Source organism: Trachymyrmex cornetzi, unplaced genomic scaffold (assembly GCF_001594075.2).
Source record: "Trachymyrmex cornetzi isolate Tcor2-1 unplaced genomic scaffold, Tcor1.1 scaffold745, whole genome shotgun sequence".
Lineage (NCBI taxonomy): Eukaryota > Metazoa > Arthropoda > Insecta > Hymenoptera > Formicidae > Trachymyrmex > Trachymyrmex cornetzi.
In genome coordinates this window covers 186,714-206,079 of record NW_017300076.1, presented here as the reverse complement: position 1 = coordinate 206,079, position 19,366 = coordinate 186,714, and the positions used below count along the sequence as shown (strand labels likewise).

General features: G+C 32.2%; 1 protein-coding gene across 2 annotated transcripts in view; it reads right to left on the bottom strand.

Annotated features, from left to right (window-relative positions):
• Positions 1-19,366, bottom strand: part of LOC108767993 (semaphorin-1A) — a 234,830-nt gene that overhangs the window by 88,672 nt on the left and 126,792 nt on the right. For both annotated transcript variants that reach the window (XM_018518170.1, XM_018518169.1), the window contains exons 3-4: positions 18,016-18,112; positions 16,663-16,714 (exon numbers count right to left, since the gene is read on the bottom strand). In XM_018518170.1, coding sequence (XP_018373672.1) covers positions 16,663-16,714; positions 18,016-18,112 — 149 coding nt within the window. The remainder of the gene's footprint in view (positions 1-16,662; positions 16,715-18,015; positions 18,113-19,366) is intronic.

Here is a 19,366-nt window from a genome sequence, read left to right as displayed (position 1 = left end):
TTTTTTAAAGGTGTGGAACATTGTTTTAAATTAAGCGAACAGGAATTAAGTTCAACACCTAATATTAGTCGTTCTACAGGAAGAATATTCATATCATGTTATATATCATTTTTGTGGAATAAAAAGTCTGTTTCCATCATAATATTAATATTTGTCGAAATATCCATTGTCATATCATGAAAATTTAAATAAATTATTGACTCTATATGTATAAAGGGATGATGCACGAAAAATTGTAATATTTCATAATATTATACGTTTCGATATTTCTTTCGTTCCTATTTATTCGCAAAATAATTTCGGCATAATTTGAAGCAAAAAATTCTTAATTTTGAAATTCTTGATTCGCGGAAAAATTTAAACTAGCTATTTTATTTATTGTCATATAAATACATTTTTATTTGCTTGGCGATGTCATATTTTTAATATTCTACGTAAAAACGTTCACCGATGTGAATCCTCTCACATATCTTTAGATTATTCTGTATTGCTGCCTCCGGCAATCCTGCGGCGATGCGACGATCCTTTGCCAACGATTTCGCCGAGGGTAAAACTTCTGCCTTTCTCGCGAATCGATCTTTTTGGTCAGAATAGAGTCCCAATGAGGCGTAGGAATGAAAGGATGTCATGGAAGAAAGGAAGTCAAGAAAAGAGTGAATAAGTATAAAAGAGAGACAAAAACTTTAATGTAGCGTATCGAAAAGAAAAAAAAAGGAAAGGAAGAAAGACAAGAACGATCATATTATCTCCCTACGAGGGAGAGATCGATATATTCAAGATGTATTCAAGAACAGCGATAAAAAAAAGCAAGGAAACGGATAGTAAGTAGAGCTGAATTAAGATGGAGAGAGAAGAGGGAAAAGACGGAGCAAACGACTTCAATTGTGAGAAATAAGCTCGTAGGAAGAAAGAGGACACATATACGCACAAAGAGTACGGCGAAGACAGACATTTCTTCTTGCTTCTCGCTTTGGAAGAAGAGACCGAGGTCGTGACATTATCGCGACGGTATTAACTCGAATCGAGCTTCCGTTAGGTCGAACCGCAATCAGCTGCAACGAGCAGAGTCGACGATCCCGGGGGAGAAAGCGGGAAAGGCCACAGTGAAACGTAAGACATCGGCATCGGCCGGGGCGTCGCCCGACCCGGTAAAATGGAAGTGATCGCGTATGAGAGTTTCCTTCGAGTCGAATTCGAGCAAATGACCCTATCTCCATAGTTGGCCGGAATATCGAGGAGTCCGGTTTCTTGATGTTTTCATCCGCTCGCGAGAAAACCAACAGTTCCGCTCGTTTCGTTACGCCAAATTGTATTTCAACGTAATGCGGCGTTTGCGGAGTACTTGGGATGGGCGGCTCTGGCTAAGATATTACGCTTTTTCCAGAACGTTAAACTTTCCCGATCAGTTTCTCAGTAAACCGAAACCTTTCGGAACCAGATCAAATTTTCTCGCACGACCTTCCAATGCAGTTATACTGTTTCGAATCGCTGGGCTAATATAGCCGCACATATTTTCGATAATTAAAAATATAAGGTATATTAAGTTAAAAAATTTATTAATATATATTATATTGGAACAATTTCTATAATTTTTTTCTAAATTTAAAGACTTTTTTTATATTAAGAGCTTGATAGAGTTTTATTAGTTTCTGATATAAAATATTAATATATGTTATCATATAGCAAAATTAAGCATTTAGCAAACTTTGTTGAATGTCTCACAAAAAGATACGAATAATACTATTTAGCAATATTAACTTAATATAAATTCAGGAAATGTGTAGATCAGACTGAATTGAATACAGTTTCTCGAACTTTACATAGAAAAGGGATTTGATGGTAGCAGAATTTTCGTTGACGCAGCAGATTTTTCTTGTAGATATGCAGACACAAGGACGTGCTTCAGACAGGAAGAGACGGAGAGGATTGTAAGGGGTCGAGTGAATTGTTGTAGCCATTCTCGTAATTTGTTCAAAATCAAATAAAATGTTTTAAAAATATTCATGATGAGATGTATGAGTAAATATGTTTACTGGCGCTGAAAAATATAACGTAATTATATTACCGTTAAATACATAAGATACTCAGAATAGATACACGCATAATTATTTCTTCTTGTTAGTCGTAAACAAAAATTCACATTTCACTTTGATGCAGATAACAATTTAACTTGTTTGATTACATTTGTAAATATGTTTCTGTAACTACTATTAATTAATTATTTTCATTATTTCGGCTAAATATTTATTAATTTAATAAAAATTTTTGCTATCTTTTTATTTTTTCTCTCTCTTTCTCTTCCTTGATGTCAATGATATTTATAGAATTTTATTTAGCGTTGAATTTTTTTTATGACATAAAGTCGAAGAGCCAAAAAATTAAGCTTTAAGACTAAACTAAAAGATTTATCAGTGTCAAATTAAAAATATATAATTCAGATACATACAAAATATATTCTGTTAATAAAAAATTCAAGAATAATTCTATTAAGATAATTTCTGAGTGGTACAAAATCTTTACAAAATAGGAAGGATTAGAATGAATATATTGCCAATTCTATTCCAACCAGGAAAGTGTTATCAAGGTGTTATAAAGTTTTGCAGGACTTCAATTTCAATTCTCCAAACTTTAAAATTAAAATCAAGGTTTCCATCTCGTTCCTGATAATTCAAGAAGATTTTGACTCCCACGATTCGACATCAGATTCAACTTTCTTATTTTTCTCAATTACTTGTACTTTCCAAGTATAAATGCGAAGAAAATATATGGTTTGCTCACTTTTGCACCACCTACCGGGTGATTTAACTCCGCTACGAGTTGCAAGAAGCTGCGAACGAAATTAACGGTCGATCATTTGGATTTTTCCGCGTAAATTATGTTCTAGAACGTATACGCGAAACTCCCGCAAATCGCTCTTGGATTATGAAAATGGAAACTTTGCGAGCGCGATTTATCTCAGACCGGAAGCCGGCGAGCCGATGCTTGTATATGTTACGACCTGGTGTCAGCCACAGTGTTTCCTGAAAGTTCGATTTGTACGAAACGCGTCCAACTTTGGCCCGTTTCTTGTTGAATTTTTTTTGATCCGGCTATGGGAATCGCGCAATTTATAATCTGTGGAAACTTCGCCGAAAGTCGGTCGCGATCTGAGAAGTGGTTGCGCAAGTTTATATCCTAAGGGGCATTTTTTATGATATTCCACTCGGAATTTAATGCGGTACTTTCTCTTAAACACCGCGTGTTTCAATAAACACCGAAATTGCCGACATATACATAATAAAGTTTATATATCAATATACGTTCGTAATTATGTTATTAATATTCGCTAAAATTAATCAAGGTAATATAAACTAATTACATAGTATATGTAAATAATTTATTTTTATGTGCCCGTTTTAAAAGAAAACTATAACAGTAAATCAGACCAAGATTGTGAATAGAATTAGCCCATCAACTCACTAGCAGCGTTGTGTATACAATTTTTTTATATCATACTAAAAAAAATGTAAATAATATTTATTAAAATAATTTGCAAGAAATATCACTTAGCTGAATACATTCTTAAAAGTTTAACTGTGTCTACATATATATCTGCATATCAACAGCGTTAAAAAAAAGATTCTCGAGATGGAATCTATGCCATTTTACGGCGAAATATTCTTTGAAAATCAGCTCGCGCGAAAAATAATATCATCCCGCTATATTTTTTGAGCTGCAGTTCCTCTGGTGAAAAGAAGAGAAACGCGTTACCGTATTCCCGTCGGGAGGAATTAAAGCTAGCATAAAAGTGAGTCATACGCATTTTAACACGCCGTACGACAAATTTTTTCATTTCTTTGGTTTCCCTAACAATCTATCAAGGGACAATTTTTAGTTAAAAAATGTAATTTAAATATATGTATAATATTGTGTACATAATTTCTTGAAGTTTGCAAGAATTATATAAGACATTATCAATAATATTATTCCTTAAAAATACTGTGCAAATATTTATGTATAAAACAATTAAAAAAACATTTAAAAAAAAGAATTGTTCCTACAAGTTCTTTCATTTATTAAGTGTAAATTAATGATCGTTAATTTTTCGAAAAATTTGAAGAATTTTAAAAACACATTCTGAGTTAAAAACCTTCATAAATCTCTTAAGATTCAAAATCATTAATTTCTGTCTTTAATAACGTATGAAATATTCATTACATCGTCTAGTAAGTTGAGTGAATATATCAAATAATTTTAATCGTCCAACTAAAAATTAGTCAAAGATACTTAAGCGGTCTACAACGGAAATTATTCTATTGAATAGAGTATGGAGTTTGAAAAAAGAAAAAAATTTACCGTCTTCTCGAAGCTGCAGTAAATCTCTCTCTCCCTCTCCTCTCCCTCTCTCTCTCTCTCTCTCTCTCTCTCTCTCCTGCCAATCCTTCTCCTTCTTGCTTTTTCTCCCATAATTTCTAACAAAGATAATTCTACATTTCAACGATGTTTCCAACTATTGTTAGATCTACTTTTCTCTTTTAATTCTTTTCTCTCGCTTCTTATCCCACAAAAAAAAGTATCAGGTTTGAATTTCTCTGTAATTATTACATGTGGAACAAGTGCCTGATTTTTTATATGGAAATCTGCTAGACTGAGTCTAGCTATAACTAGTAGCGATAACTGTACCTATTGTTAGAAACAGAATTACTTCCTTGTTACACCATTGTCTAAGAATCACATAATATATATATGTTGGTAGAAATTACTAAAAATATTTAAAAAAATAAATCCTATTTTGTGCCTTATTTGCAAATAATTCGTTTCAGTGTTTTAATTAAGATTTTCTTTAACACTTCCACTTTTCGAATTTAACTTATATTAACTCTTTATTTGACATTACAATATAGAAATAAATTTATATAAGTGCAACAATGCTCTCTTCTCTTCAAAATAATATATATACATATATGTGTGTGTGTGTGTATGTGTGTGTGTATACAATAGGAAATTGCGATCGAAATGTGTACGTTGGTAATAATTTATTTCCCAATTAAATTGTGAAATCAATATTTCTATTAAACACTTTGAATTTCAATCACATTTTCACCCAATATGTTGGGTGATCGTGTTAAGCTTTAATATGTAATTACTAATTTATAGAGTATGTAGACTTTTGTGACTGTATAATTATGCAATCGCCAAACACGTAGAATAATGGGACAAAACATATTACATTGACACATTCTCATTTTCGCATAAAATTCCCTATAATTTGTGTTATTTTTATAGTTGTATTTATAGAATGCTTTTATTCATTACGGAAACTATTATTATTACAGCTTTTATAAAAAATGAATGTTCACAATTAACAAATTTTTAAATTCAAATAGTTAAATAAAACATAAGAAATTATGTTTCCAGGTTTGGATTATAAAAAATTTTTATTACATACAAAAATGAATAAATGTAACATCATAATAGAATCATTTAAATATAAAGTTCCTTTTTATAGTTGGAAGGCATTTAAGTCAATTACGAGAGAGAGAATTTTTGAAATTTTTAAAGAAATAAAAGTGTAATAAAGGTAGCTTTGGGTTTTTACAGTCGGAACATGTTGCTGTTATAAACAAACAAGCAATGCATTATATTTTATTCAAAATGTATATCTCATTGTCAGAAAGAAGTCACACTAGTTGAGTGAAATATCTCCCGCGGGATTTATACAAACTCGGAATTCAACTATAGCCATTGCTGTCTAGGATGTATATGGTTGCATGAAGAACGAAGAAAGGCGTGGCGGAATTATGCCTCGTGCAAGATGATATGCTTCGAATCGAAATACGCACTAGCACCGACATTCAACATTGTTCTTCACTACGAGTCGTCAAACAATAGCTGTTCCCCGTGTGCGTGTTACAAAACCTTGAAATGCGCTCGTGATATACATGTCGATAAAGCTCCCCTCTTCATTGACAGAATGCGTATGATATCATTAGTTGCATTTTTAACAATATTGACGTTCGTGACATGATACATGTTTATTAAATATTTAATACCTCGCGGTATATATTACACTAATATATCACTATACTTTATAACAAGGTCTATTATTATAGCATATCTCCGACTTACGGAGCTATATATTTGTTATCATAAATTATACCTTTTTCTAAAAGGAATGTTAAGAGACAATTTGATTTTTAAATTATAAGTAAGTTCGAAGACGTAAAAGATCTCTTTAATAATTTTTTTCAGAAACATTTGCAGATAAAATTTTCTTTTGTTTGTTTCGATTATACAGACTTTGTTTTAATAAACTTTTAATTCAAGCATTAATTCAAAGGATATTCAGTGATGGAAATTAAAAACTATGCGTATTTTAAATTATGTATAACTATGTTATGTATGAAAAAAGTTTGCCATTAAACAATTTGTCCCGTCCTGTAGGAAGTCAACTGTTAAATCTTTCAAGTGCAAGCTCGAACTTACAATGTCTTACGGATTACAAAACTAATTTAGTCGTTGTGCTAATAAAAGTGTCCTAGAAGTGCAAGGTGGACCTTGCACTTTTAAAAACTTAAACGATTTTATATGAAACGGGAAATGTTCCGACTTACAGTTTGTTACCGACGTGACGGTAACTCACCGTCACGAATCTTGTAACTTTTAAATTTTATGAAACAGCCATTAGCTGTAGTAAGCGCCACAGGTGGAACGGATCATTTTAATTCCGTTAAAATTCTCCCATTGCAAGACGGAACGACACTCAATGCAAAAATTGTAATTTCACCTATTGCTCAAGCATTTTTCATTAGATTAGTACAAAAGACTCGTCGTTGTTCTATTAAGTTTTGTCTTGGATAAAGTTACTGATTTGAGTTATTTAAGAAGTGGATTGGAAAACTTCTTACTAAATGGAAAAAGTGTATTGAAGGCAATGGCTCTCTCTTTTGATTAAGAAAGATTACTTTGAAACTGTGTGATTCCGTTTTCAACTCTCTATTCGACAAATACGATAAACCTTTTGCATCAAGCAAATATTTCCGCATGATACGTTTCAAAGTTTCTTATTCTGTTTTTTTTTCATTCAGGGAACTCTTCTAACAATGAGTTTTATTTACTTTTGTAGTTTGTGTGCTCACTCGTTGCTATTAGTTGGGAAAAGGAAGTTTGGGTGGCCCTCTCAGAAATTTACTGTTACTCCCTAATGTGTTCGCTCTTTTATATGGTCTTTCGTGTGACCCCCTCTTAGAAATATGACGTAGCCCCCTGAGAAGTTATATGACCCATATGGAGAATTAAAGACTATTGGAATTTTTATATATGCCTAAATTTGTTTCTGTCATTAAAAGAAAACATTAAAAATGCAATGCTTCATAGCATTTTCACCTTAAAATAGATATAATTATTATGCTTAATGATAATGCCTTTACTATATTTTTTAAATTTGATATTTTATATTCAAGATAAAGAAATAGGGATATTTATCGGTACATTTATCTAGCTTTTTTTTGAAACTGCAAGAATTCGTTTTATCGTTTAATTTATTTAAAACACCGCAATCCCCCTATTATTAGAAGTTAATATCGTTTTATTATTAAATAAAAAAATTTTGATTGATTTTGAATTAGTTAACGGTTTCTTATTGTCAATAAATAAAATGTTCATCTTTTGAAATAATTCATATCCTCTCTTACGTATACTATTTTGCTTTCTGTATATATTTAAGTATTTTTAGTAACCCATTTTGTACATTTATGAACAAAAATATACTATTCGACTGGTGTAAAAACTACTTTTCAGGGATAATGTCTCCACTATATTTCTCAAAAGTCAATATTTTATAGTGAATTACCGTTTCACCGACCGCATGGAGAGCTATCCAACTTTTTACCATGAAGCAACCGTACCAACCGTAAAATTTATAGATACGTAAAGAGAACGAGAAAGAAGCCATGCAACGAAGACGAATTTCTTGCACCGCCTATTCCTAAGTAGTTACAGGGTGTATGCGCGCCGCGAATTTAATGAGCGACAATACGAATAACGTAGGCAAATTGCGATGGTTACCTAACGAACAAAAAGCCGTCCAATTAATAGTCACAGCGCTGCTACTAACCGACGTGATAGTTACTTTGATTAATTTGAATAACGTCGATATCACTGGGGAGGAACAATTAGCGCGGTTCGGGCACAATTCCGACGATGGCTGACAACTTCTTAATTGTGCATCACGTGGAAATTGCTTTATGTAAACGTCACTTAACATTCCTCTCACTGATGTATGAAGCATCTCGGACTGAGTTTTCTTTCGATTGCAATCGTGTTTAAAAGTCAATTTTATTTTACAAAGATATCGAGGCACGACTAACTTTCAAAATAAACGACTGAAAACAAAGAACTTCTCGCAAACTATATTTTCTGAATTATTAATATACGCAATAAAAAGCCTCGTTCTTCAGGCGATTTCAAACAGTTTTTACTTCAATCGAATTTAATTTAAAATTAATAAAACATCTAATATTAAAGATTAAGAAGTTATAAATAAGACGCATCAAATTTTTATGATAAAGAAAAATTGATCTAATATTGATAAAAAGAAAAACCTACAGTCGATAGGAAGTACGGTTAATCTGAAACCTATATAAAACTACCATCCGTAGAAAATCGCAAAAGTTAGAAAGTTTTCAACTTTCAGAACTTTATTTTGAAATGTTAATACATTTTATTTCATTCGTTTCAAATATCACAGTACCTGATGTAACAGGATAATCCTCTAAGTAAATATAATGAGATTTGATTATATGTTAATATAATATCTAACAGTTTTATATATATCTTTCTCAAATATACATTACAATGCTATAAATCCATCAATAAAGTTTTAAAAAAACATTTGTAAAAACGTAAATACTTTGATATACCTCATAAACATTGTAATTATCTTTTACGAGATAATTGAGCAAACATAATAGTTAAAATTAATTTTCCAAACACGTACTCCTGTAGTTCTTCGTGTTGTTTACCAAAATAGTATATACTTATGCTCGAATGTGTTTATTTCTCAAATGTTTTTATATCTATTTCAAAATTAATTAAGAAAAATTTTAAAACGTTCATATCAATTTTAATAAAACGAAGGAAAGGTGTACAGCAATTCCAATAGTGCACCAAATAAAATCTTTTTTATCATTTAAAATAAATTAAAAGGTATCACTCTAATTACTTTGCATTTGCACGCTTCTAATAATGAAAGTATTTCGTTATGAAAAAGATTTTGAAATTAACATTATAACCAGTCAGTTGTTACACAATTTGAGAGTTATAAAAAAAGTAAAAGAAGAAAAACGAAGAATAGGAAAGTTAATGCATTAACAATCGACATTTTATTTTTCAAATAGAATCTTATTACAAATAAAAAGATTTTAGCAATAAATAATTCTCTTTTAAAATTTGAAAAATAATGACTATTATATATAATACATACGTAAGATCAGAATAAGAATTATTATTATTCAATTTGGTAGCAATTTTGAAAAACTTGAGAAAATGCAAAATCGATTACGGTCTAACTTCTAAAATTCTTTGTGTCGTGATTACTGCTCTTAATGGGTTAACGGTGTATTCCGCGCGCGGATGCAGGCGCATCCAGTCGCTTCTTACGGTATCCGGGCGCATTTTTTATCAACGACCATCAAGAGTCGCCAGACGGTACGCTGGTACGAGGGACCAAGTCGAACAGCGAGACCAACAGTTCGACATTGCAATTCGAGCGGGACGATTTGTCGCAGGCTGAAATGCAGGCGCACGGATGCTTCGAGCGAGCGAACAATCAGTCCGCTACGCATCTGTCTGTCTCCACTTTCTTCCTACTACCTCTCCGTTCGTCCGTCTCGCCACCGTAGTGGGATGTGCCCGTGTGCGGGCATAAAGTACACACGGTCGAGAAGCATGTAGAAGGTAGAGCGGCAAGTTTTTACGCGACCATCCCCGAGTGAATGACCGGTCAGAGCCGCCTCTCACTCTCGGCACTTCGGATCTGCTCTGCGCCGCTGCCTCTCTCACTCATTCTAGTCGATTACGAGAGAAGCGGCGTGAGATACATAAAGAGACAGAAACAGTCGAAGACAGAGAGGAGAATACATCTATATAGAGAGAAGGAGAGAGAGAGAGAGAGAGAGAGAGAGAGAGAGATAAAGATAGAAAGAGACTGAGAGTTGGTCGACTTTGCAACGTGGCGCGAGTTGCATTAGGCTGCACATACCAAAAACTGTTTGCGCTAATGGCAGAAACGCTTAACCTTCAGAATATTTGGCATTATAATGATGAATTCGTGAAAGTTAAAATGAAGGAAACGTTATCTCGAGAAATCTAAAAAGAAACAAATGTAGAAAAAAATAGTTAGATTTGTCCGTCCGCAATTTTTCAGGAGAAAAAAGATTTTGAAACATAAAATAAACAAATGACCTTTCAAATTATAATTTCAAACATCTGTCTCATTTATCCTAAGATAATTAAATGATTTTAGAAACCATTCATATGTGTAATGTATACTCTTGCCAGATTTATTTAATACATCAAATTATCTATTATTATTGCATTATATGCTTTATCAAAATATTATCACAATTATTCAAAAAACAATATTTCATTCGAATCATTTATGATAATTATTTTTTTACAATTTATGCAGACAATTAAGAATTATTAATACGAGTGATTGTTACAAGAGAGTATAGGAAATCTATATTTTGTGACTGAAAGATATTACAATTACAACTTCTCTCGTAAAATTATATATCAATGCACAATAGCGTCGTCACTAGGTGTCAACAAGATATTTTCTATATTCAGATGCCGAGTACCCGTTATTCAAGTTCATACTCGGGTAACCGAAGTCACGAGCTCGATTTAATCGATTTTCGATATATTTGATATCGTCACGCTCCGTGGTTCCTGAGGTCATTTTACGTTGATATGTTACATTGTTGGCATGGTAAGCTCATATAAATAATCAACGCGTACCTAAATTGATTTACTGTGCGTAACAGCGAGAATGACCACGCGGTGCTCGGATATTTCCTCGGATACACAAATAATCGGATATCTAAACAATACATAGTATATGTAACATTATATAAACTGTATATACACGATTTATTTTGTGTGCGCGTTTTACGTGTGTGCGTAATGAAAAGTTATTGCCATGCTATGTTTAAAAAAATTAATTGTTTAATTTCATTCGATTCTGTCCGACCATATCACATTACGTATAGCATATATATTAATATTATCACAACAAACATTTCGTTATCAGAAAGAAATGTATCGTTTTAATTATTTTTTATATTTTTAAACAATTCTTCATCGCATTTTATATTTGCATAATAGAATTATTAATAAAAGATCGTGAATATTTAATTTAATACAAGAATGATCGTTTTGTTTGTCGAATGTCTTTTCAATATCTTTTCAATAAATTCCATATTTTTTCAAGCATTAATTAATATTACTAATAAAAATATTAATAATGGCCATAACTGATCAACTAAAATAACTCATTAACTAAAAATAACTTAAAAATAAAAAAATTATTTTTAATATCTAATTATGTATTTAAATGAGTATTAGTATTAGAAATATTCAATATTAGGAATTCACATTTCGTACTATTAAAGTGTCATGAATGTACTACGCAAATGAGAAAAGTTTCCGAATTTTTGGCATTTTTTTATACTCTCGGTAAAACTGCATGCGCGATTATGCGAGAAAAAACTCGACGGTATCCATTTCGACGTGCCTGAAAAAGATCGTGCAAATAGCGAGAATTTCCAAAACATTTATTGTTTTGTCGCGGACTTTTTTTTAACGTGACGTATAAATACAAGAATCACGCGGAAGATTCATTTTTGTGGAGAAATAAAATGTCAGCAGAAACATTATTGCCGCTTTCACAGAAATATGCTAAATAACACAGCTCGGGTGCTATTACACGTACTGTTCTCACTTCTCCATTGTTTATTCCATAAGATTATTTTCATACAGTATCTTCATTATATTCTCTTGGTTTTATAATACATTATTTTATTTTTATTTTTATACCATGCAAAGACAGTTATTTAAGAGTTTTTAATTCTGAGAAGATATAATGTAATTGTTAAATTTTTTATATCATGATATATATTTGGGCCTTTTTTGAAATACAAAATTAAAATAAACAGTGAAATTTTAAATATGTAACTTTTGCAAAATATTACAAAATACTTTCGTTCTAAATGTTAGAATATTTTTCATTGTTGTCAATATATTCGTATGACTTTATTGAAACGGAACAGATAGATATCTGAAAAATCTAAGTATCTCGTCGAAATATATATAAAAAATATATATATTTTCAATAAACGATCAGGTTTTTACAAAAAAAAGTACAATAAATACGTATAAACACAATAAATATTTTAAATTAAAAAAGTGACATTATATACTATAATAGTAATAAAAAAAAATAGAGAGTAAATTCACGTAAATTTTTTAAATACTTTCTAAGTACAATATTTATGCAGCTATAGAACAATAGACCATACATCTATTACTATTTTTTAAAAGTTAAAAAGTAAAATACATAGATTGAAAGTAAATGTAGAAAATGACGATATATGAATGTACATATATCTGTCGAATGCTCTGTTATCACTATAAAATATTACTTTCAATTAAACTTTCAATTAATAAATAACAAAAAAGCTTTCAGTACGATAAATACTGGATCTTTTCAGACTTTTAGCAATAAAATAATACTTGAAATGTCCGTTTTTTATTCAAAATGCAGCTATTAAATAAATCGTTAAAAATAAGTATACTATACTGCTGCATGTTTTTAATTATCTACATATTATTAAAAAAAATATAGATCTCTAGATGTAAGTACATTTTTATGACATTTTTCCTTAGATATGTTATTCCAATTTTTACTAGTATTGGTGTTCACGTTCACAGCTGAACGATTCAATAGATATTGGGTTATTCCAATTCACAATTGCAGCCACTGCAATTTCGCTTCAAATCGTTCGCACTAATACATCGAAATTTTCATCTACAATAATAGTAACAAAGAAGAACGAAAAATGTACGCATTTCCCCGCGCCCCGCGTTATCGGTTCATCTCAATTCTTTCAATTTTCTCCCTTTTCATTTGAGTATTGATCCTGTATGCTCTTAAACGTAGTTATTCTTATAAAAAATATTTTACTTGTGTTCCTTATTGTAAAATTTAATGCGCATACGTAACATATTCCGGATTATGGCAGAAATAAAAATCGGCATATCATCGACGTATCTCTCGCGAATAAGACATCATATTGATTCGAGGAGTGAAGCTGCGCCGGAGCGCGTTAGCTACCGGACATAAATTATGCACTATCAGTGGAGCCGATAAGTATTAGTTTAGTTTGAAATTTGTTAGCTGAGTCGGGCATTCGGGGTAACGGCTTTCACAGTCACGAGCGGGGAAAAAAAGTACGGCGAAGTTAGATGAATCATGAATAAATTTACGCGTCGAACCTTTATTCCGAAATGATCCAAGTTTCTTTATAGTATATACTATCGTCGCTACGCGGTAATACCGGAACTTATATATCGCGGCAGAACATAAATTACTAGTACACGTAAATTAAGTGTGCCATCCTTTTGACTAAAATTTACATTCGCCATATTAAATATTATGTCACAGAAACAAATTGCTCGTCGCGGAATCTATCTGTTGGCAAGGTATCTTCTGCTCTGCCACTTTGCAATATGAGAAAATAACTTTTATTTTTGCATGTGCATTCATACTTTTACGCTGATTATTATAAGTGTCATTCGCATCAATTCGGTACGAATTAATTTATCACTTCAATTAATCGTTTGTTTACATGATTATCAGACTGTTTGATTAACGTTTAGGATAATAACCTTTCCAACAGCAATTAGTAAAAACAAGGATTAGCAGAAATTAATGATGAATAATCATTGTGTTCATTTTCTCGTTTCGATCAAGCACCAATGTGTCGTAACAAGATATATTTCGAATGGAATCGCGTGTATTATCAACAGAATAGGTACATAAATTCCGTACTGAAAGTCGTATCTTTGGCACCAAGTCTCTTTGAAAGAGATCGAATCTTCTATTATCTCATGTTATCGTAGACGGAAATAACACTCGTTCGTTCGAGCTGGCGCAGCACTCAAGCGACTGAACTTACGACGCCAGTCGGGAGCGGCTGCAGACTCAATTAGCCTCGCGGAAAACTTTCATGGAGGGATTACGATGTCAACAACGTCTTTCTTGCGCGAATGACGTTCCGCGCGTCGGGTAAAATTGTTGTTTATCGAAATGGCAGTCTTCCAAGCGCGGCACGCCGTCACGCTTTTGAAATCACGTCAAATACTTGACTATTTAACTCCAGTTTACTGTATTCTCTGCCATGAGTATTTATCTTCATTTCAATTTTCATTATTCGACCTCTAAAAACAAATTATTTCTCGAACGTACAGTTTAAAAGATTATTTTGAAATATTTAACAAATTTGCAAAAAATCCGCGATAAATCCGTAATTTACATAAAAAGATATGCTTAGTGGCGGAAATCCTAAATAAAAGTACCCTGACAGATGCTGACAAGAAAAGTTAAATAAACAAAAGATCATACGATTTAATAAGAGTTGTTTACAATCAACATATCTATAATGTACATTTATCTGAAACTGGGAAATCCAATATAAAAATACATCAAATAGATCGTTCCTGTTTTGTGTAAAAAAAAATGATTATAGTTTCGATAACCGCGATATTATATACGCGATTGTATCAAACAACATATCGCTATGTATAATATTGTAGTGTTTGCATTGTTTATTATTTATCCTTTATATAATCCTGAATATTCGTTAAAAGCGTATGTGCAAAAATGTAGACGTTAATTTAAATAGCACGCCGTTTCAATAAACATTTCAATAACAAACGGTAAGATTCTGTGACAACTTTTGGAGGAATTATAATTACTTTCAAATAGCAAACGATGATTAAAATCGTAATTTAATTAGTAATTACGATTCTGATAAAGCGCTCAACCATAATGGAGAGCACACATTTCATCCAGATTCCTTTCTTCATATTGACGCAGTTGTAACTATAATTTAATATTCTCTAATTGATTTTTAATTATGCACGACTGATTAACATATTGTGCACGCAGACAATACTGACATGAGGATATATCATATATTCCGCGTATATCTTGTTATTATGCAAATTTCTCTCATAACAATTTAATGTTGAATTTTACGTTCCCTTTTCAATTTACAATAAATTGGTTTGTCGATATAATGCTCGATATATCATTATCTTTTATTCAAATTTTTTACGCTTACTATAACCGTAAACGAAGCTGTCAGCATTTTCTATACTGAAAATATGCGCAAATGAATGCGAATGGAAAGAGTAGATTCAGCGGTATCGTTCACATTTTCGCAGGGGTATCTCACATAAATCACAATACAATTTGTCTGATTTCATTTATCGATATTATGTTATCGAGAAATTGACAATTAATCTATTCTCGTTTCTATAAACAGATTATGTATTTTTTAATTTTATTTTTAAAGAGAATTTATTTCGGAAAGGAAAATTTGTCGTTTCCTCCTTTTTTCTTTCATTTATAAATAATTTATTCTTACGTGAACTATACAGAAGCTATCAGATAAATTCTGATTCAACCTTCGAAGAAATAATCTCCCTTATTTCGAAGAAATAAAAAAAAAACAAATACGAAACATGGAATAAGTTTTTGTAATTGGCTTATTATCGAGATATATATATATATATATATATTTTTTTTTTTTTTCGATAAAAGTGTGCATTTATTTATATATTTGTAAGAATAAACCATCAATTTGAAAATATCAAAGTCCTAGAAATAGCAGCCCAACAAATCTTTCGTTTACCTGTTATGAGAATCAAATCGATTCCGTTTATATCTCCTGCGAAAAAAAGATTATTCGAAAAAACGATGATTTAACCGAAAACGCTTTTTTTCCTAAAGTAGCTAAACTGCATCGATCCGATATCGTGATATCGAGCAAGTTTCACACAGCTTCTTTTCCGCTACTTTCCATTACCTCTAAATCCTTCAAATCGAAATCGATCGCGACGGTCGGCCGCGATACGGCGCAAGCTTTAAGGACAAGCTGGAGCATGGTGACTTTTACGATTCTATTCTAGGCATGGGTGTTATTGGCCGAGGAGCTGTCTCAGATCGATCTCCTCTCGCTACGTTACGCCGCCACCAAGATTCTCCATCATTCGCACTAACCCCCTTCTATACTTTTCTGCGGTTTCTCCTGAGTACCTATTCCTTGTAGTTTTGCGAGTTACCAAGATATCGCTTTGTAACTTTTGACCTACTGTCTTGAGAAGTACTCTATATACATATGTACATAGATAGTTCCGTCGAACTAATAGGTAGGCGTGATTAATCGCGAAAAAGATTTTCGAAATATAATAACACGAAGAAAAAAGAATGAAGGAAACGTGATACTGTTAATACGAGATGTAATTTAAATCTTTCTGTCAGACTTTTTTTTCAATTTAAATCATTCTTTGTCGTGCTTTAGATATTGGAAACGGTTATATTAGCGTTGTACTCACCTGGTCGGCGATCTCCGTTAGGTCGTGCAGACTTATGTTGTAAATGGCGTTCCTGCAAAACGAAACGAGAGCGTTAAATCCTACCCATAAATCGTCCCTGTAATCTCTGCGCTTCGTGCGTCTCCGTGTCGACAACTCGGATTGAAACGTGAGTAAGCATCGGCAATTATGAGTAAAACAGCAAAAATGACGCACAAAGAACGCGATATATTTAAAAGATAAATTGTAGACGTTCATTCAACGAATATAAAAACCGTTTTCGGGTGACTTCTAAATCTTGCATGTGCAAAAGAAATAGAAGTGCGAAACATAAATCAAGCGGAAAAACTGCAAAGACAAAATTGGAACCGTGAAAAGATCCATGCTATGTATCTCGGACGTAATTGATTTTACGACTTCGGAACGTTGCGCTGACTGTTGGTGTGGAGAGCACGAACGGGAAAAAATTAAATTATTTTTTGATTCATATCAAATTTCCATTAGCCAATGTATTTGTATCAGATTCCACAAAGAGATACGCTATTGGTCTCCACCACTTTACTTTACTAACAGCACAACTGGACCAAATTGATAAAATAATGTTAGGTAATATAAAAGTGATTTTCGTATGTATACACACGCACGACTATAACGCACAATAATGGCAAAACGATAATCGCCTCTTTGAAATACGAAATAAATTTTTTAATGTGAACTATCTTTCCCTTTGTACGTTCTATCGATTGAATCGCTTGCGGATAACAAGATGTCTCAAACCCATTTTCCCTCTACAAGTTCTTTGACCAATTTGGAACAGGCATTTCTTGATAAAAAAGTTAAAAGATCGATAGTAACCAAGTAATAAGCAACCGAAAATAAAAATCTTTTTAAAAATTCAATGTCACGGATTTAAAAAATGTAATAAAATCGTTCTACATTAATTTAATTTCAAATAACCTTTAATATAATTTTACTTTCAAACTTACTCAACAAAATGAATAATGTTAAAAATAAAAAATTTTTTTAAGTATTATTTTATTAAATCATTACTAAATTGAAATTGAAGATTAGTTAAGAAATTGATAGTCCAAGAATGGTCTGGTACATGCAGTATGCTGCATGCTGCCTTTGGCCTTTGAATACAAATGAATAGTGCGCGTTGCGCATAAACCGCATCTCTGTTTGCTACTAATATGCGTGATGCTGCGTCACCCGCTGCTGATGTGTAATCGAATGAATGACTCGACCCGTCGGTCACTTGGGGCTCGTGGCACCAATGAGCGGAGTCTAGCCGATGACTATCTCATTTATGTAAGCCCCCATGAGTAGCACGTGGGGACGACACGACGAAGAATCGAATCATGTAACAATTACCTGGCACCAATCAGGATAGAGGTTGTCGCACGTTCTAAGAGCTTGAAGTGCTCCACATGGCTTTCATTTCCCAGAAACCGCTGGCCAATCACCTCACCTGTAACAAAAAAAAAGACGTTTCGGTTAGCTTCAAAATTATGATTCTTCTAACAAGAAGAAAATATGACATTAAAATATGACATATAATTTCAAAATCATAATAATCGTGTAATCTATAGTTGCACGGAAAGAATGGTTTTGCTGAAGTACCTAAAAAGTTTAGCTGAATACAAATCTAAAAATAAATTTTATTGGACTATCAAAATAATTAATTATGTAGAAACTGATTGTTAGAATATCGACATTTTTTTGCAGCATTGCTTATCACGCTTGAATTTCCTACATAGTTATTTCGATCGTCCAACAAAATTATTTTCAGATTTCTATTTTTCAGATATATCTACCTAAATTTTTAAATACTTCATCAAAATCGTTCTCTCCGTATGATAAGCATTAGAGAAAACGTGATTAACTGCACAAAATATTTCCGGAATAATGTTTAAAAATTGTATTTTTATTGATTTTTCTTTGTAATGTAACAAAAATATACAGTAATAAATGATAAAAAATATATATACCTAATAAATAAGAAAATTGAACCTAAATAATAAACAACATTTTTAGTATAAGTATGGATTTCGTATAAATTATTTACAGAAAACATGTTTTCCGTGAATCAATCAATCATGCGTCTGAATCATAATACGCGTCGGATTTCGCGCATCATGCTACAATCTTCCTATTACGTTCTCACGTCCGCGAATGAACCATTCGCGTATACATTATTCGCACGTGCACAGCTTTACATGCACACATTAATCGATAATGTATCAGATTATTCTAAAACTTTAGTCATATTTTATTCATAAATCTCTAAATTAATTTTAAAGTCGTGATTATTTTTCTCTTTAACTCGATCATCATTGTCGCGAATTTTTAAAATTTTCAGCATCAGATATTTATTGTACAACTCATTTCAAAATTATAAATCTAATTTCGTCCAAAATTAAATAAAGTTAAAGAGCTTCATTGTGTTTGCTTCTTTAAGGTTTATTTTCAGAAAAGCTTGATTCTCGACTGCTTAAGCTAAAAAGCTACTCTAGCGTCTTTTTTTAATCCCTTTGCTCGGATCGAGTCTAAACTAATCAAATGATCCGGTAGAGTAGATAAAAGGTAGCTGAATAAGTCGGAGACACTCCGTGGAATCTACGACGGTATCCGTAGCGGGAAACGCGATATAACGACGACGCATCGGCTGCATCTCGTCGACAGAAGAACTTGTTACGATAAGCGAAGGGGGCTAGAGGGGGAT